Raw genomic sequence first — 24,883 nt, 5'->3', positions numbered from 1 at the left:
TGGTCGTGCGGGTGGCAGCCACTCGATGTGTCCCTTCACATCGATGTTTCTCTCTCTCCCTTCCTCTCTCTCCCTCCCACTCTATCTGTACAAAAAATGGAAAAGTATCCTCGGGTGTACAAAAAAAAAGACAAAGTGAAACTTCTTTGCCATGGTGGTCTATGCCTTAGCTGCACATCCTTCTGTGAGGTGGCCTAGTCTGCTTCCGTCTGAGCACTTGGTCCACCCGGGAGGTCATCACCTCCAAGCGCTGGTCACGACGCTGCGGCCAGCGAGCACCTGCGCCTGCACCTGCGCCAGCACTGACCGCCTTCCTTCTCGCAGTGCCTCGCAGGTGTTTTTCGAACACGGTCCCACAAGAATTGGAGGCTCTTACAAGAAGCTGGTTTATCGTGAATACACTGACGCCTCCTTCACACATCGGAAGGAGAGAGGCCCCGAGGAGGAACATCTTGGCATCCTGGGTGAGTCCCTGCACAGCACAAACGCCCTGTGTCTCCCCCCAGGGTACCGCAGCCTCAGGAAGAACGGGACACTAGGGATGGAAACGCGTCACCAGCAAAACACAGCGGCTATTATTACCTTTCCAAATGGAAGTTACCGCTGGTGTGGTGTTTTCTTCAAGAACCGTGTGCTGAGCCCTGGCCGGTTTGGCTCAGCGGTTAGAGCATCAGCCCTATGGACCGAAGGGTCACAGGTTCAACTCCCGGTCAAGGTCAAGGGCACGTACCTGGTTGCAGGTTCAATCCCTGGCCCTGGCTGGGGTCATGCGGGAGGCAACCAATCCATGTGTCTCTCTCACATGGACGTTTTTTTCTCTCTCTTTTTTTCTCCCTCTCCTCCTTCCACTCCATCTAAAAATTAATGGGAAAATATCACTGGATGAGGATTAACAGCAACAAAAAATAATAATTGTGTGTTTAGGTGCCAAACAGATAAGCTATTAGCCCCTGCTCTTTGCCAGAGGTACATTCCCTTAAAAATAAACTCCAGTCCAGCCAGTGTGGCTCAGTGGTTGAGCGTCGATCCTGCACCAAGAGGTCTCCAGTTAGATTCCTGGTCAGGGCACATGCCCAGGTTGTGGGCCCAATCTCCAGTGGGGGGCATGCAGGAGGTGGCCAATCAATGTTCTCTCTCATTGATGTTTCTCTCTCTCTCTCCCTCCCGCTTCCTCTCTCTCTATAATCAATACAAGGGGAAAAAATTTCTTTTAAAAAGAAAGCAACTCCAGACTACTAACGAGATGGGCTGGGTTTGTCTTGGAGCTTCCGTAGGCTGCCCTCCGGCGGAGCCCAAACACCTGTCCTCGCTCAGTCACTGGGGTCGAAGAGCAGAGTGGGGGGTTCAGACTCCGCTCGCCCTTCACCTGTTAGCTGTGTGGCCTTTGAGGGTGCTCAGTGCTCTGTGCCTGTTCCCTTCTGTATCATGGGAACAATAGTAACGACAGCAGTTCTTACCGCATGATGCTTGTGAGGATTGAGTTCATTCACAAAAACACGCAGAAAGCACAGAGGAAGCTCTACATGAACAGAGTTTTACATGTTACATAAAACCTTTGTGTACTTTGGTGTATTCTATATTTGGTGACAAAATGAATTTTGGTGATGGAAAAGTCATCGCTGTGTTAGTCTTCACGTCCAAGGTGATTGAATTTACCCCCTCGGCGCGCTCAGGGGTAGTAGACACCCCCCGACTTGATACATTACACACATGTAGCCAACGGAAGACTGGGCTGAGCGCATCCACGCTGAACAGTCTTTACAGGTGTATAAAGCTTGTGGACTGACTCGGATAAACATTTTCGTTAACCTGAAACGGAATCAAAAACCCCTGCTCATCTCTCTCCGATCTCACCGTGTCAGACTGATAATGGGCTTTTCAAGACCAAGCTTTCTATGCGCTGCAGGGAAGCCCGATGCTCACGGTGTGGTTCTGGTTGGCGGAAAAGCCGAAGACACTGACAGTCTTGACCATTCTGTAGGTTACCCGCCAGGGGAGTATAATACTTCTCTTTGTCCCCAGGTCCTGTCATTTGGGCCGAGGTGGGAGACACCGTCAGAGTCACCTTCCGTAACAAAGGAGCGTATCCCCTCAGCATCGAGCCAGTCGGGGTGAGCGTCAGCAAGAGCAACGAGGGCGCACACTACGCCTCCCGCTCCAGCCCCCCGAGGGCAAGTGAGTACAGGGCTCGGTTACCGCGGGCGCCGTCCAGCAGCCGCCGGCGCAGCTCAGCTCGGGAAAGCGGCCGCGGACTGAGGCCGGCCTCGGAGACACTGCTCAGACACCTCGGGAACGGGTGCCTCTCCTCCGGCCATTCCAGTTGGGGGAAGGAACTTTGTCACCCTTGACTGGATGATTATCGACAATGCTGGCAGTTTAACTTACCGCAATTACACATTTCTGGAGTACTATGTGGATGATTTTTAAATTTTAAAAATGTTCTTGTAATGATGCTCATTACAAGATGCTCATTTTTTTTAAAATTTATTTTTGTTACAGCCCTGGCCAGTTTGGTTCAGCGGTTAGAGCGTCAGCCTGCGGTCCGGAGAGACCCGGGTTCGGTTCCCGCTAAGGGCACGTACTTCGGTTGCAGTTTGTCCCCGGCCCTGGTTGGTCGTGCGGGTGGCAGCCTCTCGATGTGTTCCTTCACATCGATGTTTCTCTCTCTCTCTCCCTCCCACTCTATCTGTACGAAAAATGGAAAAATATCCTCGGGTGAGGATAAAAAGAAAAAAAAAATTTATTTTTGTTACAGATGTTTCTCATTTTCCCCCCATTGACACCCACCTCCCAATCATCCCCCCTCCTGCCCTGTCCCCAGCATTGTTGTCTATGTCCATTGGTTACGCATACATGCATATAAGTTCTGTGGTTTTAGATGCTCATTTTAGAATATTTGAAAAATCCCCAAATAGTATCCATTGTTCTACAGACAACCACCACTATATTTTAATATAATTCCTCTACTCTTTCATCCGTGTATATACAGTATATATTTTAAATGTGGTTGAGCTTGTAATCTACAAAAATACTTACCATTATAATTTTATACCCAGAGTTTGTTGTCTGAGCATTACAAGCATTTTATAAATATAATGTTAATGATACAAAGTATTCCATCACATGGATATATCTAGGTATTTTTATATGTCAGCGCTGACCAGTGAAGACTAGTAGCTCTGCTTGCCCACACGGGCAAGCTATTCCGTCTTCCTTGACTCAGTTTCCTCCGGTGCAAAACTGGGAGAGTTGAACAGGATCATCAACAAACCCTCCGCTATAAGCTTATTATCAGTTCAGCTCTGTTCAGTAGGAAATCCGTTGCCTACCCCGATTTCCAGGTGTTGTTCTAGCTGATAGAAATAGAGGCCAATGCTTGCCCTCAGGGAGGTCACGCTCTGTTTGGCTGGGCTGGGAGACACACGCGATATAACGCGAAAGGTGCTAGAGACGTTCTGAGGAGCCCTGTCCCAGGCTGGTGGAAGCAAAGGCCTCAGGCGGGGTGGTTCATAGCAAGAAAAATGTGTCCCCCAGTTCTGGAGGTGGAAGTCCGAGATCAGGGCGTGGCTAGACGAGGCCTCTGCCAGGCCTCAGGCTTCTCACTGTGCCCTCACCTGGTGAAAGGCTGGGGAGCTCCATGGGTCCCGCTGTACAGGGGCACTGATCCCCTTCGGGGGGGCTGCACTGTCATGACCCAGTCACCTCCCAAAGGCCTTACCTCCTAACACCTCCACAGTGGGCGTTAGGACTCCAGTGTGTGAATTTGGGGGGCAATGCAAGCATTCTGGGGGTAGCAGGCACTAATCTCAGATGAAGTTTGGAGGAGCCTTCTGGAGAAAATCGCAGCCATCAGTGACCTGACACGGAAGCAGAAGCAGGATTCCACTCTCAGTCGCACGGGTCTCAGAGTGGGTGATCCTAGGCTAACCCAGTCTACTCTGTGGCTCAGACCGCCCTGTCGGGAAGTACACTTCACCTCACCCGTGTGACCTTCCTCACAGGTGTGCCTCCTCCTTCCGCCTCCCATGTGGCACCCGAGGAAACATTCACCTATGAGTGGACTGTCCCTGAAGGAGTGGGACCCACTTACAAAGACCCTGTGTGTCTGGCTAAGATGTATTATTCTGCTGTGGACCCCACCAAAGATATATTCACGGGGCTCATTGGGCCAATGAAAATATGCAGGAAAGGAAGTTTACTTGCAAATGGGAGACAGGTAAGTCCAACCAGGGAAATGGAAATGGTTTCCAAATCCCTTTGAATTATCATTATTATAAGGAAAATTTCGAGTTTTCTAAACATAATGAGGATGTTATACATGATGTTTATTATACATCTTTTTTCCAGGCTTGTAAGGTCTGTATTATGCAGATTCTCTTACTAACATGATGAGTTGAAAATAAAATGTTCCTTGGAATGTAAGGTTTCATGATACAATTAGCCTTCCACACACATATAAAAAAGCTAGCTATTAATGGTAATAGGTCATTCAACATTCACTGAAGAAAATACTGTTTAAAGTATTTTTTAGAACTGAGAAAATAACTCTCTGACCTAGAAATAGATATACCTAGCACTATCATTTTTTTAATATCAAAAATAAATATTTTAATATGAACCTTTAAAAGATAAGGATGTCTTCAAAAATGCCTTCCATGGAATTATCATATTATCATATTGTCAAATCATCATAATCATTTCTTAATATCACAAATTTCCAATCACTGTTTACATCTCCTTATTGTCTTTTAATTGTTTCAAGTTTGTTTGAATGACTACGTAAATAATTCACACATTATAATCGATCGATATGTTGCTCAATAACTTTTTTTGTATTTTATTCTGTTGCAAGTCATTTATCCTATAGAAATGACCTGTGTCTGGATTTTACTGAATGCGTTCCTGCGTGTCATGTAACATGTTTCTTCCTCTTTCTATTTCCTATAAATCAGTGGCTTGGTACACAGGCTCGGTCAGATTCAGGTTAGGTATTTTGTGTGTGTTTTGTTTTTGGCAATACTACTCAGGTGTGGTACTGGGTCCTTCTATCAGGAAATAGATACTATATAATTTTTTGTCCATGTTTTTAATCACTCATAGCTATTTCCTATTAGATTCATAAACTAATCACATATTGCAACCTAGTCACATTCTGATTGCATCATTCCTTCTTTGCGTATTACCTAATGTACCTCGATAACAGAAACGTTCCCTGATGGACTGTTTGCTGACCCCGAGGTATGTATCTTATGAGAAAGGAATGGCAAGTGCTTAATTCTTCCCCTTTTCTTCCAGGTTTTCACAGCAATAGCTTTCCTCTAGCATAGTGCAAAAGTTCTTAATCGTGTCTTTTGAAGTGCTGTTGTGAGCTCCTGGATTTAGGCATACTGGGTGTGTTTTGACTCATTGCCATTATGCTGACTGATGCCACATGTATCCAATTTTTTCCGCTGGAGGGACTTGCCGAGTCCTTCATTTTTAACTGAACATGGTGGTAATCTTTGACGCTTCTTTGACTTGCAGTATAAAAAGCTATTTTAGATTTATGTTACACACTTTCTGAGCCAAACTTGAAATCTGGTTCTTTTGGGTAAGAACGTATTATTAGAACCACAATCTGGGTGCTAAGGGGGCTCATTGTTTTGGGGTTAGTCATTATTTCTAGGCTATTTCAGTGGGCAGAACTAGAAAAAAATGTTAAGATAAAATTCATCATAAGTTTGTAGTGATACTTTCTATGCAATTCAGGTCTATAGCTTTTTTGTTTGTTTGTTTTTGTTTCTTTTTACTTAAGCACATTGATCTTGTAGCTATGTTTTCCTTCAAAAGCACTGAAAAATCTTAGCTCTTAATGATACCAACATAAATATTTTTTCAATTCATCCCATAATTACACACAACAATCTCAGAATCACAATTACAACACTGCAACCGACACTATAATTACTGAAAACAGGTTAAGATCAGAGTAGATCCCACTAGGGATGTTGAGTTAAATCACAGATTTAAAGGCACTTGGAATACTTCTCTTCTGTAATTTTGTGATCCATAGGATACACAGGTGTACTTAATTAATTTTACATTGTTTTAAAAAAAGGATTGCTTTTATTTTTTTTAATTTTTAATTTTTTTATTAATTTATTTTTGTTACAGATGTTTCTCCTTTTTCCCCCATTGACACCCTCCTCCCGATACCAACCCCCCCCCACCCCATCCCCAGCATTGTTGTCTATGTCCATGGTTACACATACATGCATATAAGTTCTGTGGTTTATCTCTTCCCTCCCCACCGACCCCTTCTTCTGAGGTTTGTCAGTCTGTACCCTACTTCTATGTCTCTGGGTCTATTTTGTTCATCAGCTTGTTTTGTTCATTATATTCCATAAATAAGTAAGATCATGTGATATTTGTCTTTCTCTGCTTGGCTTGTTTCACTTAGGATAATGCTTTCCAGTTCCCTCCATGTCGTCCCAAAGGATAAGAGATCTTTCTTTCTTACAGCTGCATAGTACTCCACTGTGTATATGTACCACAGCTTTTTTATTCATTTGTCTACCAATGGACATTTGGGCTGTTTCCAGATCTTAACTATTGCAAATAGTGCTGCTATGAACATGGGGGATACATATATTCTTTCTGATTGGTGTTTCAGGATTCTTAGGGTATATTCATAGAAGTGGAATCACTGGGTCCAATGACAGTTCAACTTTTAACTTTTTGAGGTAACACCATATTGTTTTCCACAGTGGCTGCACCAGTCTGCACTGGTGCAGCCAATAAAAGATTGCTTTTTAAACTATAACATTATTTTATAATTATGTAAGATATTTACCTGGTTCTAGCACCAAATCTAAAAAAGGAGGTCTAAAGAAGTCTAGCTTTTATTCATTCTTTCCTCTCACCTTGCTACGGGTAGCTTATTTTTACTGTATAGTTTATTCTTTTATTTATTATTTTTTTATTAACTTTATTTTTTTAGAGCACTTAAAAATTTGTAGCAAAATTGAGGTTACAGTACAGAGAGTTTCCGTATACCCAATACCCCACACATGCACAGCCTCCCCAATATCAACATCACCAACCAGAGTGGTACATTTGTTACAACTGGTGAACCTACATTGATACACATATCATAAAAAGTCTATAGTTTTGCCCTGGCCAGTTTGGCTCAGCAGTTAGAGCATCAGCCTGCAGTCCAGAGAGACCCGGGTTCGGTTCCCGCTAAGGGCATGTACCTTGGTTGCAGTTTGTCCCTGGCCCTGGTTGGTTGTGCGGGTGGCAGACACTTGATTTGTCCCTTTCACATCAATGTCTCTCTCTCTCTCTCTCTCTCTTCCTCTCTCTCTCTCCCACTCTATCTGTACAAAAAATGAAAAAATGTCCTCGGGTGAGGATAAAAAAAAAAAAAACTCTATAGTTTACATTATGTTTTGTTCTTGGTGCTAACCTTCTATGGGTGTGGACAAATGTATAATGACATGTATCTATCATTATAGTGTCATACAGAGTATTTTCACTGCCCTAAAAATACTCTCTGCTCCACCTATTTATCCCTATGGAGACAGCAAAAGGCCAGTGGTTGCCACCAGGTTTTGCCTTTCCCAGAATGTCAGTAGGTGGAATGATACAGGACATAGCCATTCTGCATCGCTTTCTTTCACAGAGTGATATGCATTTAAATTGCCTCCAAGTCTTTCATGGCTTTCTAGTTCCTTTCCTTTTGGCACTGAATAAAATACCATTGTCTGGATGTATCACGGTTTATTTATACATTCACCTCCGGAAAAACATTTTGGTTACTTTCAAGTTTTAGCAATTATTCATAAAGCTGCTACAAACATCCATGTGCAGGTCTTTGTGTAGACATAAGTTGTCGATTCCTTTGGGTGAATAGCAAGAAGCCCAATTGCCGGATCATATGGTAGAATATGTTTAGATTTGTAAGAGACCACCAAACTGTCTTCTCACCAGCAATGAGAGTTCCTATGGTCCCAAGTCCTTGTCCGCATTTGATGTTGTCAGGATTCCAGATTTTAGCCATTCTAATAGGTGTGTAGTGGTATCCTATTGTTGCTTAAATTTGCACTTTCCTAGTGAAATATGATGTAGAGCATCTCTTCATATGCTTATTTGCCATCTGTATATCTTCTTTGGTGAGGTGTCTGTTGGTCTTTTTTTAATGTTGAGTTTTAAGAGTTCTTTGGATGTTTTAGACAATAGTCCTTTATCAGATGTCTTTTGCAAATATTTTCTTTCATTCTGTGGTTTATCTTCTTATTCTCTCAACATTGTCTTCACAGAGCATAAAATTTAATTTTAATAAAGTCTAGCTTATCAATTTGTTCTTTCATGGACTGTACCTTTGGTATTTTATCTAAAAAGTTATCATGCTCTCCAAGGTCATCTAGATTTCCAGTGTTATCTTCTAGTGTTTTATGACTTTGCCTTTACATTTGCGTCTGTGATCCATTTTGAGTTAATTTTTGTAAAGAAGGCAAGGTCTGTATCTAGGTCCTTTATTATTTTTTTCGTAAATATGGATATCCAACACCATTTATTGAAAAAACAATTTTTGTTCCATCGGATTGCCTACGCTTGTGTATGCTTGTTTGTCAGAGATCAGATGACTAAATTTACGTGGGTCTGTTTTTGGATTCCCTGTTTTTTTCAAATATTTTTTTTTTATCCTCACTCGAGGACTTTTTTTTTTTTTTTTGCATTTATCTTGAGATAGAGCAGAAGGAGAGAGGGAGGAAGAGAGAAAGAGAAACGTCAATGTGAGAGAGACACACTGAATGGCTGCCACTCACACAACCCCAACTGGGGCCGGAGACAAACCGCAACCGAGGTATGTGCCCTTAGCGGGAACCGAACCCAGGACTCTCTGGTCTGCCAACACTTTAACCGCTGAGCCAAACCGGCCAGGGCGGATTCCCTGTTTTTTTTTTTCTTTTCAAATTGATCTAAAAATCTGTTATTTTGCCAGTATCACACTGTCTTGATTACTGTAACATGATAGTAATTTTTGAAGTTGGGAAGTGTCAGTCCTCCAACCTTGTTCTTCAGTATTTGGTTGGCTATTTTAAATCCTTTGATCTCCACATACACTTTAGAATCAGTTTTTTGGTGTCAACAAATAATTTGTTGAGATTTAAATTGGAATTTCATTGAATCTACAGATCAGTGTTGGAAGAACTGACAACTTGGCTATATTGAGTCTTTCTATCCATGATATGGAATATATGTCTGTTTATTTAGTTCTTTAATTTCATTCACCAGAGTTTTATAGTTTTCCTCATATAGATCTTGTACATATTTTAATAGATTTATACCTAAGTATTTCATTTTGGGGGATACTAATGTAAATGGTCTAATTTTTAACTTCAAATTCCATTTGTTCACTGTTGGTGTATAGGAGAGTGATTTGATTTACTTTTGTATATTATCTTGCAACCTTGTTATAATTATTAGTTGCAGGAGTTTCTTTGTCCAAAGATCCTTTTGGATTTTCTACACAGATTATCATGTCATCTGTGAACAAAGACAGTTTTATTTCTTTCTTCCCAATCAGTATGCCTTTTTTTTTTTTTTTTTTTTTTCTTGTCTTGTTACCTTAGCTAAGACTTTCAGTATAATGTTAAAAGTAATGGTGAGAAAAACAGATCCAAAGTCATGGAAGTAGACAACAGACTGACAAACCTCAGAGGGATAGGGAGTGGGAGCTGGGGGCTGGGGGGGGGGGGGTGTAAACCAAAGAACGTATATGCATGTATGCACAATAGACACAGACATTAGTTTGGGGAAAGCAGTTGGAAGGAGTGGGAGTGGGGAGGCAGGGATTTGGGGGGGGGGAAATATCTCTAATACTTTCAACAACAACAACAAAAAATAGTGGTGAAAGGAGACATCCTTGACTGGTACCTGATTTCAGTGTGAAAACTTTTAGTTTCACACCATAAAGTATGATGTTAGTAGTAGTTAGTTTTGTAGATATGTTTTGAGTTAATGAAGTTTTCTTTACTCTTAGTTTATGGAGAGTTTTTAGTTATGAATTAGTGTTGCGTTTTATTGCATGCTTTTTCTGCATCTATTGAGATCACATAATTTTTCTTCTTTAGACTATTGATTTGATGGTTCACATGAACTGATTTTAAAATATTGAACTGGCGTTGCATACCTTGATAAAAGCCACTTGATCATGGTATATTATTATATTTATATATTGTTGGATTTGATTTGCTAATATTTTGTGGCATATTTTACATCTATGTTCATTAGAGATAGATTGTTGTGTAGTTTTCTTTTCCTGTAATGTCTTTGTCTCTTCTTGGTATTAGAATAATGCTGGCCTTTTAGAATGAGATAAGAAGTATTTCCTCTGTTTCTATTCTCTAAAAAAGATTGTATAGAATGGACATAATTTCTTCTTTGAATGTTTGGTAGAATTCACCAATGAACCCATTTGGGTCTGGTACTTTCTGTCTTGAACAGTTATTAGCTATTGATTCAACTTCTTTGGTAGATATAGGGCTATTCAGATTGTCTATTTTTTCTTGTGTGAATTTTGGCAAATTGTGTCTTTTAAGGAATTGATCCATTTTCTCTAAGACCATTTTTATGGGCATATAGTTTTCTGTAGTATTCCTTCATTATCCTTTTAATGTTCATAAGATCAGTAGTGATCTCCTGTTTTCTTTCTACTGTTAGTAATTTGTCTTCTCTCTCTTTTTCTTTTAGCCTGCTTCAAGACTCACTGATTTCATTAATATTTTCAAAGAATCATCTTTCCGTTTCATTGATTTATGTGTTGATTTCCACTTTCAATGCCATTGATTACTTCTCTAATTCTTATTCTTTTATTTTTTTAAATAAACAAATATGTATGTGTATTTATATCCTTGCTTTTTTTTCACTTAACAATATAATCTGTAATTCCCTCCCATCTGTAATATATGGAGATATTCCTCATTCCTTTTAACAGCAGCTATTATGCCACAATGTAGACATGCTATAGTTTATACCATCAATCTATCATTTGACAGGGATTTGGGTTATTTCCAGTCTTTGCTTTTACAAATACAATACAGTGGGTAGCCTTGTTCATATATATATATATATATATATATATATATATATTTTGCCAGCATACCTTTGGAATAAATCTCTAAAAGTGTTATTCCTTGGATAAAAGATAAGTACATGTACAATTTTGCTAGATATTGCTAAATTTCCTTCCATAAGAATTGTGCTATGTTGTATCCCTGCCAGGTATATTGTGAGATGCTCTATTTTCCCACAGGATTACCTCAAAGCATATTGTCAAATTTTGGAATTTTTATCAGTCTAATTGGACATAAACAGTATCTCTATAATTTTAATTTGTTTTTCTTGTTCAGTAGTTGAGCATCTTTTCAAATGGTTAAAAACCATTTTCACTTCATTTATTTGACTGTTTCTATCTGTAGCTCATTGTTCTGTATGGTTATTTTTCTTCACTGATTGGAAGCTATTAATGTATTAGGGATAGAAACCCTTTGTCTGAGATATTAGCTGTAAATACTTTTTTCTTGGTTGTTATTTGCCTTTTTACTTTGTTTATAGATGTTATCTGCCATCTTTATTTCTTCATTTCTATCATCTTTTCCATTATCGTATATAGATTTGGAGTCGGAGTTAAGAAAGTTTTCCCACTTCGCGGGTTAGAAAGGAATTCACCCACACTGCCTTCAAGTACATGTAGGTTTCACTTGTCACATTGAAACCTCTGTTCCGTTAGAATGCATCCTGATGTGCAGCTGAGGAATGGAGAGAGTGTATCCTTTTCTGTATGACTACCCAGTCATCTCAACACCACTTATTAAAAAGTCTAACTTTTCCCCATTGATTTAAAAGCTACCTTTATCAGATTCTAAAAATGTCATGCACAATTAAGTCTATTTCTTGATTTTCCATTCTAACCCATTCATCTTTATATATTCATGCATGGACGTCATACCATTTTAATTACAGAGTCTTTATAATATAGTTAATGATTAGTAGCCATATTCCATTGCGCTTCTTTTTCATCATTTTATTTTATTTATTTATTTATTTATTTATTTATTTATTTATTTATTTATTCATCCTCACCCGAGGACATGTTTCCATTTTTTGTTCAGATTGAGTGGGAGGGGGAGAGAGAGAGAGAGAAATATCAATGTGAAAGGGACACATTGAGTGGCTACCACCTGCACGACCAACCAGGGCTGGGGACAAACTGAGGTACGTGCCCTTAGCAGGAACCAACATTCTAACCACTGAGCCAAACTGGCCAGGGCTCTTTTTCATCATTTTAATGGCTATTTTTGCTGACTTATTCTTTCTAATGAACCTTAAAATTTATCTGGCTCCAGGGGGAAAAAAAGCCTAACAGTGTTTGATTGGGACTGTCTCAAATATACAAATTAAATTAGAAGTAACAGACCAATCTTAGAGAGAGAGGAAGAGAGAAGAAGAGAGAGAAGCAAACATCGATATGAGAGAGAAACATTGATCTATTACTTCCTTCCTGCATCTCAACCAGGAATCGAACCCAGAACCTGGGTGTGTTCCCTGACTGGGAATAGAACCCATGACCCTTTAGTGTATGGGATGATGCTCCAACTAACTGAGCCACACTGGCCAGGGCAAAACAACATCATTATAAAGTTGAGTCACCCTGTAGAAGAACATGTTCTTCCATTTGTTTGAGTCTTCTTTTGTGTTTTTCAGTGTTTTGTAGCTTTCCTTATATAGGTTTTGGATAATTTTTGTTACATTTATATCTAGATATTTCTATTTCGCTAGTATAAATGGTAGTGCCATCATTTAAAATTTTTAAACATGTAACTGAAATAAAGGAATGATTTTCGACCTCTGGGTCCCCTTCTTTGATCCTGTGCTCACCTCGGGAAAGAATAAAGAGACTACTATTGACTGAACTCTGTCCGGGCACTTTCACAGGTACAACTTTATTTAACCTTCACGGTAACCCGAGAGGCTAAGGATTGCTCTCCCCACTTTTTTGGAGAGCAGGAACTCAGTGACTTGAGAATTAAAATGTGATTTTTATCCTCTTTATGTTTCATTATCTTCATTTTACAAATGAATGAGTCACAACACAGGAAGGTCTACAGGAGGCATTAAAAGTCCTTATCCCGCCCTGGCCAGTTTGGCTCAGCGGTTAGAGCGTCAGCCCATGGACCAGAGAGGCCCGGGTTCGGTTCCTGCTAAGGGCACGCACCTCGGTTACAGTTTGTCCCCGGCTCTGGTTGGGGTCGTGTGGGTGGCAACCGCTAGTGTCTCTCTCACATCGAGATGTTTCTCTCTCTCTTACACCCTCTCTTCCTCCCTCTCTATCTGAAGATAAGTGCAAAAGTGTCCTCAGGTGAGGATTTAAAAAAAAAAGTCCTCACCCTGGCATGTTCACTTACTAACCATAAGGTTTCAGATTGGATACAATGTGCCAATAATGTAAAATAGTGCCTTGTTTAGTGTCTGATCCTAAAGAGAAGATCTATTATTTCACCACTAAGTATGACATTGGCTTTTAGTTGGTATTTTTATTTTTATTTTTATTTTTATTTTATTTTATTTTATTTTTTTATCCTCACCCGAGGACATTTTTCCATTTTTTTGTTCAGGTAGAGTGGGAGGGAGAGAGAGGAACAGAGAGAGAGAGAAACATCGATGTGAAAGGAACACATCGAGTGGCTGCCACCCGCACAACCGACCAGGGCCGGGGACAAACTGCAACCGAGGTACGCGCCCTTAGCGGGAACCGAACCCGGGTCTCTCAGGACCGCAGGCCGACACTCTAACCGCTGAGCCAAACCGGCCAGGGCTTAGTTGGTATTTTTAGACTTCATTTTGGGTTTACCGAAAATGTTTTCCTATTTAAAATCACTTGAGCTGCTCAGAAAATACCTTGTGCTAGACACGGAGTTTATTGCTAAATAAGACAGGTTAGTTTCCTGTTCTGATAAGGTTTACATTGTAGTGTGTGGAACAGCAGGGAGGAAGGGTAGATGGGGGGGGGGGGGGAGGAGAGAAGATAAGCAAACACAAAAAAATGGAAATAGATAACTTCAGAAAGTGACAAGTGTTAAAAAACAAAATAGGGTAATATCATGGTAACAGAAATCCTGATTCAGATAAGGTGGCGGTAACATTTGGGGTGAGATGTAAGTTTCACAGAGGCAGCCTTGCAGAGGTCTGCAGGACAAGCGGGGGGAACAGCTGGTGCCAGGGCGTCAACTTTTACAAGAATTCATTTTTAGATTTTTTTGAAATTATTTTAAAAATTAATAAAATAAAAATGATATATACAACGTATTTCATTTCTTTTACCCTGAAAGTGTGACCAATTGCATTAAGGATTTCCTAATGTCGAACTATCCATGCCCTTCTGCGAAAAAGCATTACTTGAGCATGGTGTTTTTTTCAATATATTTCCATGTTGACGTTAGTAGTGTTTTATTTAGAATTTTTCCTCTAAGCTATAAATGATACCAGTTTAAATTTTGTGTGCATTGTCAGGTATTATATCATGGTTATACCATCTTCACTAAATAAATTGGGAAGATTCTTATGTTTTTAATATTTTGGAACCGTTTAGATAGGAACCCATCTGCTACTTAGAAATTTTTGACTTTGTGACTTTTAAGAAGTAATTATGTTATTTATATTTTAATCGCTGTTTTTATTTCGCCCGTGGATATTGGTTTAGTCGGGTACCTCCTTCTAAGTCAACTGACCATGTTTATTGTAAATAGTGGTCCTACTTTATTTCCCCCTCATGCATGTGGTTATATTCCTTTCTCATTCCTAATGTGGGATATATAGAATCTCTCTCTCAATTATTTTTTTAAAGTGCTAAAAAAATTTTTTTTCTTTATTGATGTTAGAGAGAGAGGAAGAGAGAGGGAGAGAGAGAGAGAAACATTGATGAGAGAGAACATCTATTGGCCGCCTCCTGTATGCCCCACACTGGGGATTGGGCCACAACCTGAGCATGTGCCCTGACCAGAAAGTGAACCAGGACCTCTTGGTGCAGGGTTGATGCTCAACCACTAAGCCACACCATTTGGGCTCTCTCGCGATACTTTTGGTGAGACTCGCCATAATTTAGTGTATTTTATTGGTCTTTTCAAAGAGTACACTTTCAGGTTTAGCTATTTTAATGCATTCTAATTTATTAATTTCTATTTTGCCTTGATTAATTTTTCTTTTATAATTTTATTTTTTCTAAAGTACTTAGATATTCACATTTATTTTTATTTGGCTTTGCTTAAAATAAAAAGCATTTCAGACTCTCAGTTTATATGTTTAGTTATGTTCCATACATTATAATTTGTGGTGTTCTCATGAACACTATTTACTGAGTATGTAGTAATTCATTTTCATTTCCTCTTTGATCTAAGAGTTATTTGGATTTAATATGATCATTTTAAGTTTTTTAACTTTTTGTCCTTTTATTAGCAATTTTTAGTTTTGCTGCATTAAAGTCAGAAAATGTGAGCTATAAATGCTTTACTTAAGTTTTCTCTGTACTTTTTTTTTTTTTTTTTTATCCTCACCCGAGGACATTTTTCCATTTTTTGTTCAGATAGAGCGGGAGGGAGAGAGAGGAAGAGAGAGAGAGAGAAACATCGATGTGAAGGGACACATCGAGTGGCTGCCACCCACACGACCAACCAGGGCCGGGGACAAACTGCAACCGAGGTACGTGCCCTTAGCGGGAACCGAACCCGGGTCTCTCTGTACCGCAGGCCGACGCTCCAACCGCTGAGCCAAACCGGCCAGGGCGCTTTACTTAAGTTTTCTCTGTAGATTCGAATATAAAGCGATTGTAGTAGTCCCCTGTTGGAAACCTCACACATCTGAAATGTTTTTCTGTTGTTCTTTGCCTAGTACAGAATTTTGTAACATAATCTTTTCCCCTGAAAAACATAGATACTACTCCGTCTTCCTCTGACATTTATTGTAGTAGAGAAATCCAATGACTTCCACTATTATTTACTATCGTTATCTCTCCCTTTTATAACTTGTCTCTAAAATCATTGCTATGTGTATATTTTTCATCTTTTCTTCTGATTTACGGGAGCTTTCTTAAGATCATCTCTGTCATTGATTCCGTTTTCTGCAGGCTCTAACCTCAGGTCTCAGCTTTAGTTAGATTTTTACAATTTGATAATGACGGTTTTGATCTGAAAACAATCTCAGGAGAGACTTGCAATCATCTGTGAAATTTTCTCTTCTTTGAGGCAGTAACTCGTTCTTAGAGGCTCGTGTGCTTTGATCCCTTCCAGTGGTTCTCACCCTTCCCAATGCCACGACCCTTGGCTACAGCTCCTCATGCTGTCTGTGGGCGCACCTGCGTGTGGGCGGGCCGCCTGGAGAGGACAGAGGAGCGGTGTCTCAGTCCCTAAGGCCATCCGAAACATGTGTTTTCCGATGGTCTTAGGCGACCCAACCCACAGGTTGAGAACCGCTGCCTTAGACAGAAGTACCAAGTCACTCATAGACCAGATGGCCTTTCTGCTTCCTTATTTTTCACCAGGGATGGAGGAAGGGCAGCAAGAGTGTTTGCTCAGAGGCCTGGCGGCTGTGGAAACGCCTGCAGTCCGCCTGGCAGGCTGCTGTTCCCTAAGATGATGCCCCCCTCGGACTGCCTCCTCCCGCTCTGCCTCTCAGGACTCGCCTGTTCATGGATGCTCGGTGCTCTGATTTCCAGCACAGGCTCCGTCTGCCTCGGCGGACGATTGCTTTGGCGGGTTCCATGAGGACTGGGGCTGGCAGGAAGGCAGCCAGAGGCAGAGCTTTGAGGTGCAGCGAGAGGCTTAGCTTACCACGTGGAACCAAAAATCCACGACACGGATACTAATGAAAACTCTGGTGGTTTTCCATAAGCCCCCGTTTACAAAGAGGCATGCAAACGTCGGTCCCCATCCTTTGAAACAGTGTTGCACGCGTGAAAGTCTTCCTGCTTTACTTACTGTCTTTACCTTATTGCTCTTGTTTTGATTTACAGATGGGCGTCAGCAAGGAGTTCTATTTGTTCCCCATGGTGTTTGACGAGAACGAGAGTTTGCTCTTGGATGATAATATTAAGATGTTTACAACTGCATCCGATCAGGTGAATAAGGAAGATGCAGACTTCCAGGAATCTAACAAGATGCACTGTAAGTACTGCCTCTCCCACCACGGTTTCGAGTTATTTCAGGGCTGCCTATGGATGCTTTTAATTATACCCAAATCCCAACAGCTTTGCCTGTTGTTCAATTTCCAATAAATGATTAAATATAGTGAATGTGCTGCCATTGATTATTTATGTATTGGTCAATTCCTCCTCATTTCACTTAATTCAAAATAAAACATAGAAAATATGTCAATTAGATGCATGGTCCTTAGTATGTGACCAGCATCACTCAGGGCCCCAACCCTGACCTCTGGAATCAGAAAGTCTGGGTGTGGGGCCAGCAATCTGTGCTTAACACACTTTCCACGTGGTTCTGATCTACGCTCATTTGCTGCTTAGATGCTCTCCTCCTCGGTGGCTTAAGACTGACAGGTTCTTTTTATCATTTAATATGAAGAAAGATATGGTCTCTGCTCCCAGTACACTTCAATAAGTCTCACCCTTGATCTCACAGTAGAATCAATGGAGAACTTTCAAAAACTATTAAAGCTAAAAGGTTTGAGCCGGCGGGAGATCACATCCACAATGCAAGGCCAATGTAGAACAAAACAATTGTATTGCATACACCTGGGGGCAGGCAGGCTGTGCCCGAAAAAGGAGTCAGCCTCGAATAACGGGGTGTAGGTTATGTATTCTGCTTCTAGCTTCCAGCAGTTTCTGATGACGTACTCTGCATGGCCCATTGTCCACTTTGCAGTTGGACTGGTCTGGTAGCTCATTCTGCATCTGCTGGGTGATACATTGTCTTGTGCATAATCCAGATAATCCATACTCGACAGAAGGCTGAGCAAAGGTCTCGCAAGCAATGCATTTTTCACAGTTTTTGCCTTTTGCAAGCTTTTGCCTTTACCCTGTAAAACGTTATTGACCCTTTCAAAAGCTATTTTTAAAATGCTCAGAACAACTTCCAGAGGTTTTTATTTAATTGAAACCTGGCATCAGTCTTATGTTTAGCTCCCAGTGTAACTGAAATGCAGTTAGGGTTCAGAGGCAGTGAGCTAATTGTTTAAAAAAAAACACAAAACAAAACCCACACCACTAATGGACAACATGTGAAAATTATTGTAGCAAGAAAGAAAACTTGTCAAATTGTTTTATGAATTTAAAAAAATTGGGTTGATATTAGTCACATTACCCACAATCTTCAAAATATTTCTTTTGCCAAGACAGTGTAGCTCAGTGGTTGAGCATCAACCCATGCACTAAGAGGTCACCAGTTCAATTCCTAGTCAGGGCACATGCCCAGGTTGTGGGCCAAATCCCAGAGAGGGGCATGCAAGAGGCAGCCAATTAATGTTCTCTCTCATTAATGTTTCTATCTCTCTCTCTCCCTTTTTCTTTCTCTAAAATCAATAAAAAAATAAAATATTCCTTTTGATTAAGCCTTTTTGCATTTTGGAGGAGCCAAAGATACTATCTATTGAAAACGGTAGTGAGAGAAAACATCTGCAAATGCTCTTCCCTAGTAATTGAAGATGAATCAGAATTTTGTATCTAGAACAACAAACCTATTCCCAGTCCACAGTGCCCAGAAGAGCTGTTATTTCTCACATAGTTGGGTGTTCACAGTATGATCCTTGAGAGAACTGAGAAGTGACCAGCTGGAGAAAACAGTGAGATCCCCGGGACACAGAACTTCCGAGAGCCCTGCATTCAGCTCTGCTCCTTTGGCCCAGGGCTGCTCTGGAGGGCACATCAAGGAGTTGCAAAGATACTCCTGAGACAGAAAGGAGTGGAGAGGCCAGGATGGATCTTTTAAAAGTTAAATAAAGAAAGTTGGCTCTGGAAAGTCTAGGAAGTTGTCATGTAGTAGGACATAAGGTAAACTACTTTCATAGTGTTCTTTTCTACCTTTTACAGCCATGAATGGATTTATGTACGGGAATCAGCCTGGTCTCAGTATGTGCAAAGGAGAATTGGTCACGTGGTACTTATTCAGTGCTGGCAATGAGGCCGACGTCCACGGGATTTACTTTTCAGGAAACACATATCTGTCAAGAGAAGAAAGGAGGGACACGGCAAACCTCTTCCCTCAAACAAGCCTCACACTCACCATGCAGCCTGATACTAAAGGTGGATTTCTTTAAAGTCAAGATAAGTCTCTATTGGGTCAATTCTTGAAGTTTTGGTTTATAATCCTGTATTGGGTGATGAACTCACTCCTTCCCCAAGCCTCCCAAGTACCCTTCCTTGCCTTGGAAGAGCAAGACTGGGCCACTACCAGCTGTATGCCAGACAGGTCCGTTTCCTGTTTGTTGGTGGGAGGGAAGAGAGTGATCGAAGAGTAGACTGGGATTTATCCCATTTCCACAAAGCAGAATCCTTAACACATTCTCCTTCTATGTTATGGTCATTTTAAAGATAACTGGTGTAACCAAACCCAGGTTTGGCTGCCTGTCACAGAGAAAGCCAAACTCATGAGACAGGTGCTGGTGAAAAGGAAAGTAGTTTATTTAAGTGCTGGCTACCTGAGAGGATGAGGGACTTTTGTCCCTATGCCCATCTTAACAGCTCTGGTCAGGCTAGCAAATTGTATAGGGTTGAAAGATGGGGAGAGAAAGCTGACAGGCAGTGTGTATAGGCTGTGCAGGATGTTGTCCCGTAGGCCTTCATATGAATCTTTATGTCACCATTCTTGAGTTGGCCATCTGTTTGTTTGTTTTTGTCTGCTGAATTCCTGTCACTGGTGGTCAGCATCAGCCAGGGTCTTGAGGTCAACCTGCTTCCTAGGTTCACACAGGAATAAAAACTCATGAACCAAAAAGTATACTACTAAAAGAATGTTTAACATGCAAGCTCTATTTCAAGAGAAATATCAGGTTAGAGTAACAAGCTGGGTTTAACATTTATGAGTTGCTTTATATAGACTTTTTTATAGATTTGTTTTGTTCATTCTTATTTTAGTTCTATTCTATGGTTAGTCAGAGTAATATAAAGTTTTTATTCTCTGTCACACCGGCAAATCAGACTAGGCAGAGGAGGACTCCCTAAAGGCTCTGTACCTAAACTTCTCATCATTTCTGTAGCCTAGATGGAGAGTTCACTTGCCAATTGTTTGCAGTTGAATAATTATACTAGAACTATAACCATCCAAATTCAGTGACTCCTACAGGTTTGGCTCTGAATGAGGAAAACAAATGAAAATGAATGTGAAAAGATGCTAACTTGCTTCAGGTCCAGGTCACCTTTTCCTCTATTCATTACACAAGTGTAAATACAACAGTAAACAACAGAGATAAAGTGTCTGCTCTCATGGAGCTAACAAGTACTTTAAAGAATAAGGCAGGGGAAGAATGGTGACTGATGGGGGGAGGTAGGTAAAGTTTCTCTAAAGAGGTGACAATGAAAAAGGGGGTTGAATGAAATGAGTGCACTGAATCCTGTGGATATTTTGAAAAGAAATGTTCTGGGCAGAGGAAACAGCAAATGCAAATGCTCTGAGGCAGGTGCCCCCTTGACCTGAGGCTGGAGCAGAGTGAATAGTAGGCCATGTGATCAGAGGTGTAGGAAGCCCACTCATGTAACCCAGGTCACAGTAGGGACTCCGGTGTTGATTCTGAGTGACGTGAGCAGCCACAGAAGGTGCTGAGCAGAGGAGTGACATACTTTCTTATTTACCTTTCAAGGGACGTTTAATGTTGAGTGCCTCACAACTGATCACTACACAGGAGGCATGAAGCAAAAATACACTGTGAACCAATGCAGGAAGCTGTCTGAGAACCCAGACTTATATCTGGGGGAGAGGACCTACTACATCGCTGCAGTGGAGGTGGAATGGGATTACTCCCCAAACAGGAAATGGGAAAGGGAGCTGCATCGTTTACAAGAGCTAAGGTAATTCTCTAGACTCTGATTCCCGATTTTTCAGTTTCTCTTTCAGAGAAGACAGAATTTTGTTAGGTTGCAGTAAAACCAACAGTTGTATTAGACAATAACAACAAAATGCTTCCTAGGGGTTCTTCTGATTAATTTCAGCTTCTCTCGGTTTTCTTGTTGGAAAATTTCCATCTGTAGTTACTCTTGTTTCTTTCTTTTCTGTTGGACTGTCTTCTCACATTCACTTGACCTTGTCTTATCATTGATTTTCAAACTTACACCAAAATCAGTGCCTCAGATCAGAGCTAACATATTATTTTCCTTATCAATTATTTGCTGTTTACATTATCTTTCTGTTATCAGAGAAATGTGTGGATAGTCTCTCTCTTGCTAGTGGGAGTGGGATCCTTATACTATCACGAGAAAAAGAATGAGTAATCTTTATTTGCGTGGAATTGCATCTCTTGGTTTCCAAAGTCCATTTCCCTTAAACCAGCCCTGGGAGATCTGCAGCTGGGGATTCAGCAGAGCTAGAAGCAAAGCCAGAGTCCAGAGTCTCCTTTCCATGGTAGAGCTGCCTGTGGTGGAGCATCAGGCTAGATATGGTCCGTTAGTCCATTGTGTGGGGTCCACATGGCTGTGAGCCATGTGAGCGAATACAGGAGCATGACAGCCCTGCAAGCCAGGAGTACAAACCAGGAGCAAGAGAGCAAACTCCTTTGTTTAGGAGCTTAGGTATCTCAAGTCTTCCAGCACTGGCTGTGGCCACACCTACTCTGGCTAATGACCTGTTCCCAGGTGTGACAGAGAGGCACGCACCTTCCAGATGTCACCCAGACTTTACTGAGCATGCCTATACTATTTGGTCTTCCCTTTGTTCCTTTCCAGGTATTGAGTAACTGGATTAATTGCATTGGTGTCATTTTCTCCAAAGATTGTGTTATTAGCCTAGCCACCAGTTGTTTCACATTCTTAAAGCTATTATGTATGAAAGAAAACTTTAAATTCTTGAGGGCAGTATAGCCACTGTGGTCTCTGCCCTCCGACAGGTTACAGGAAAATATGGTTCAGAACCACCAATAACAAGTACATCACGGGAATGAAAAAATAAGTTCAGTCTGATTAGATAGAAGTTGAGGGGGTGGTTGGAGCCTCAGGAGCGCTGGTTAGAGCAGCGCCCCCACCTGGTGGTTAGTCCCCTCGCACTGTCCCGAGCACTTTCCCTCCATCATCTCCCACATCATGTGCCAGCCATTTGTGGGTGTGACTAGACAGGCTGAGTGGGCGAGTGTTCAGATCTGGGGTGCACACCGTGGCTCACCTGTAGCTACACAGCAGTTAGACGGTCAGTTTGACTGCAATGAGTATGATTTGAGGTATAAAGAAGTAAAAGGTTATTTCAGTGATTGGGGTAAAACAGTTGAAAGCCTACAGGAGCTATTCAGAGTCAATGAAAACTTTAGGTAAAGGAAACATCTGGAAAAACAGGCTACTTTAGTTCCTATAGACCAGAAACAATGTAGTATCCAGGGAACACTTTCTTGGTGAAATCCAGAGCCATAAAAGTTTTTTTTTTTTTCTCTCTCTCTCTCTCTTTTTTCTTATTTTATTTTTGTTACAGATGTTTCTCTTTTTTTTACCCCATTGACGCCCTCTGCCCCATACCCCCACCCTGTCCCTGGCTTTGTTGTCCATCTCCATTGGTTATGCATACATGCATATAACTTCTGTGGTTTATCTCTTCCCTCTCCACACTACCCCCTCTTCTGAGGGTTGTCAGTCTATACCCTACTTCCACGTCTCTGGGTGTACCCTATTCCTCAGACTGTTATGTTCATTATATTCCACAAATAAGTGAGATCATGTGGTATTTTTCTTTTTCTGCACGGCTTGTTTCGCTTAGGATAATACTTTCCAGGTCCCTCCATGTCATCTCAAAGGATAAGAGATCTTTCTTTCTTAAAGCTGTGTAGTACTCCATTGTGTATATGTACCACTGCTTTTTTACCCACTCGTCTACTGATGGATACTTGGGCTGTTTCCAGATCTTTGCTATTGTAAATAGTGCTGCTATGAACATGGGGGTACATATATTCTTTCTGATTGGTGTTTCAGGCTTCTTAGGGTATATTCCTAGAAATAGGATCACTGGGTCAAATGGCAATTCAATTTTTAATTTTTTGAGGTAACACCATATTGTTTTCCATAGTGGCTGCACCAGTCTGCATTCCCACCAGCAGTGTACTAGAGTCCCCTTTTCTCCACACCCTCGCCAACACTTGTTTGATGATTTGTTAATGGTGGCCAACATGACAAGTGTGAGGTGATACCTCCTTAATTTGCATCTCTCTGATGATTAGTGATGTTGAGCATTTCTTCATATGTCTCTTGGCCATTTGTATATCCTGTTTGGAGAGGTGTCTATTCAGCTCCTCTGCCCATTTTTTAATTGGGTTCTTTGTCTTCCTTTTGTTGAGCTGTTTGAGTACTCTATATATATATATTGGAAATTAACCCCTTATCTGATATATCATTGGGAATGATGCTCTCCCATAAAGTGGGTTGCCTCTCCATTTTGATGGTTGTTTTTTTTTTTTTTTGCTGTGCAGATGCTTTTTAGTTTGATGTAGTCCCATGTGTTCATTTTCTCCTTTGTTTCTGTTGCCTTAGGTGATGTATCAGTGAAAATTCTGCTGCGTATGATGTCTGAAATTTTGTTACCTACATTTTCTTCTAGGATTTTTATGGATTCATGTGTCACATTTAAGTCTTTTATCCATTTTGAGTTTATTTTTGTGTGTGGTGTAAGCTGATGGTCTAGTTTAATTTTTTTTGCATGTAGCTGTCCAATTTTCCCAACACCATTTATTAAAGAGGCTGTCTTTACTCCATTGTATGTCTTGCCTCCTTTGTCAAATATTAATTGAGTATAATGTCTTAGGTCCATTTCTGGGTTCTCTGTTCTGTTCCACTGGTCTATATGCCTGTTCTTGTGCAGTACCAGGCTGTTTTGGTTACAGTAGCTTTGTAGTATAACCTGATATCCAGTATTGTGATCCCACCTACTTTGTCCTTCTTTTTCAAGATTGTTGTGGCTATTTGGGGTCTTTTTTGGTTTCATATAAACTTTTGAAGTATTTGTTCTAGTTCTGTGAAATATGTCATTGGTATTTTGATGGGGATTTCATTGAATCTATAGATTGCTTTGGGTAGTGTGGACATTTTAATGACGTTAATTCTTTCAATCCATAAACAAGGTATGTGCTTCCACTTTTTTATATCTTCCTCTATTTCTTTTTTCAATGACGTGTAGTTTTCTGCAAATAGGTCCTTTACTTCTTTGGTTAAGTTTATTCCTAGGTATCTTAATTTTTTTGCTGTGATGGTAAATGGGATTGTTTTTTCAGTTTCTCTTTCTGTGAGTTCATCATTGGTGTATAAGAATGCCATCAATTTCTTGACGTTAATTTTGTGTCTTGCTACTTTGCCAAATTCATTTATTGAGTCTAGTAGATTTTTTTTTTTTTATCCTCATTCGAGGATATTTTTCCATTTTTTGTACAGATAGAGTGGGAGGGAGAGAGAGGAAGGGAGAGAGAGAGAGAAACATTGACGTGAAGGGACACATCGAATGGCTGCCACCCACATGACCAACCAGGGCCAGGGACAAACTGCAACCGAAGTACGTGCCCTTAGCAGGAACAGAACCCGGGTCTCTCCGGACCGCAGGCTGATGCTCTAACCGCTGAGCCAAACCGGCCAGGGCGAGTCTAGTAGATTTTTGATGGGGTCTTTGGGGTTTTCTATTTATAATATCATGTCATCTGCAAATAATGACAGTTTCACTTC

General features: G+C 40.8%; 1 protein-coding gene across 2 annotated transcripts in view; it reads left to right on the top strand.

Annotated features, from left to right (window-relative positions):
- Nucleotides 1-24,883, top strand: part of LOC118617201 (ceruloplasmin) — a 75,255-nt gene that overhangs the window by 18,813 nt on the left and 31,559 nt on the right. For both annotated transcript variants that reach the window (XM_036242928.1, XM_036242929.1), the window contains exons 7-12: nt 325-464; nt 2,023-2,175; nt 4,002-4,216; nt 17,051-17,201; nt 19,079-19,291; nt 20,845-21,052. In XM_036242928.1, coding sequence (XP_036098821.1) covers nt 325-464; nt 2,023-2,175; nt 4,002-4,216; nt 17,051-17,201; nt 19,079-19,291; nt 20,845-21,052 — 1,080 coding nt within the window. The remainder of the gene's footprint in view (nt 1-324; nt 465-2,022; nt 2,176-4,001; nt 4,217-17,050; nt 17,202-19,078; nt 19,292-20,844; nt 21,053-24,883) is intronic.

This window comes from Molossus molossus, unplaced genomic scaffold, assembly GCF_014108415.1.
Source record: "Molossus molossus isolate mMolMol1 unplaced genomic scaffold, mMolMol1.p scaffold_m16_p_5, whole genome shotgun sequence".
Classification (NCBI taxonomy): Eukaryota; Metazoa; Chordata; class Mammalia; order Chiroptera; family Molossidae; genus Molossus; species Molossus molossus.
This window is presented reverse-complemented; position numbering and strand designations above follow the sequence as displayed.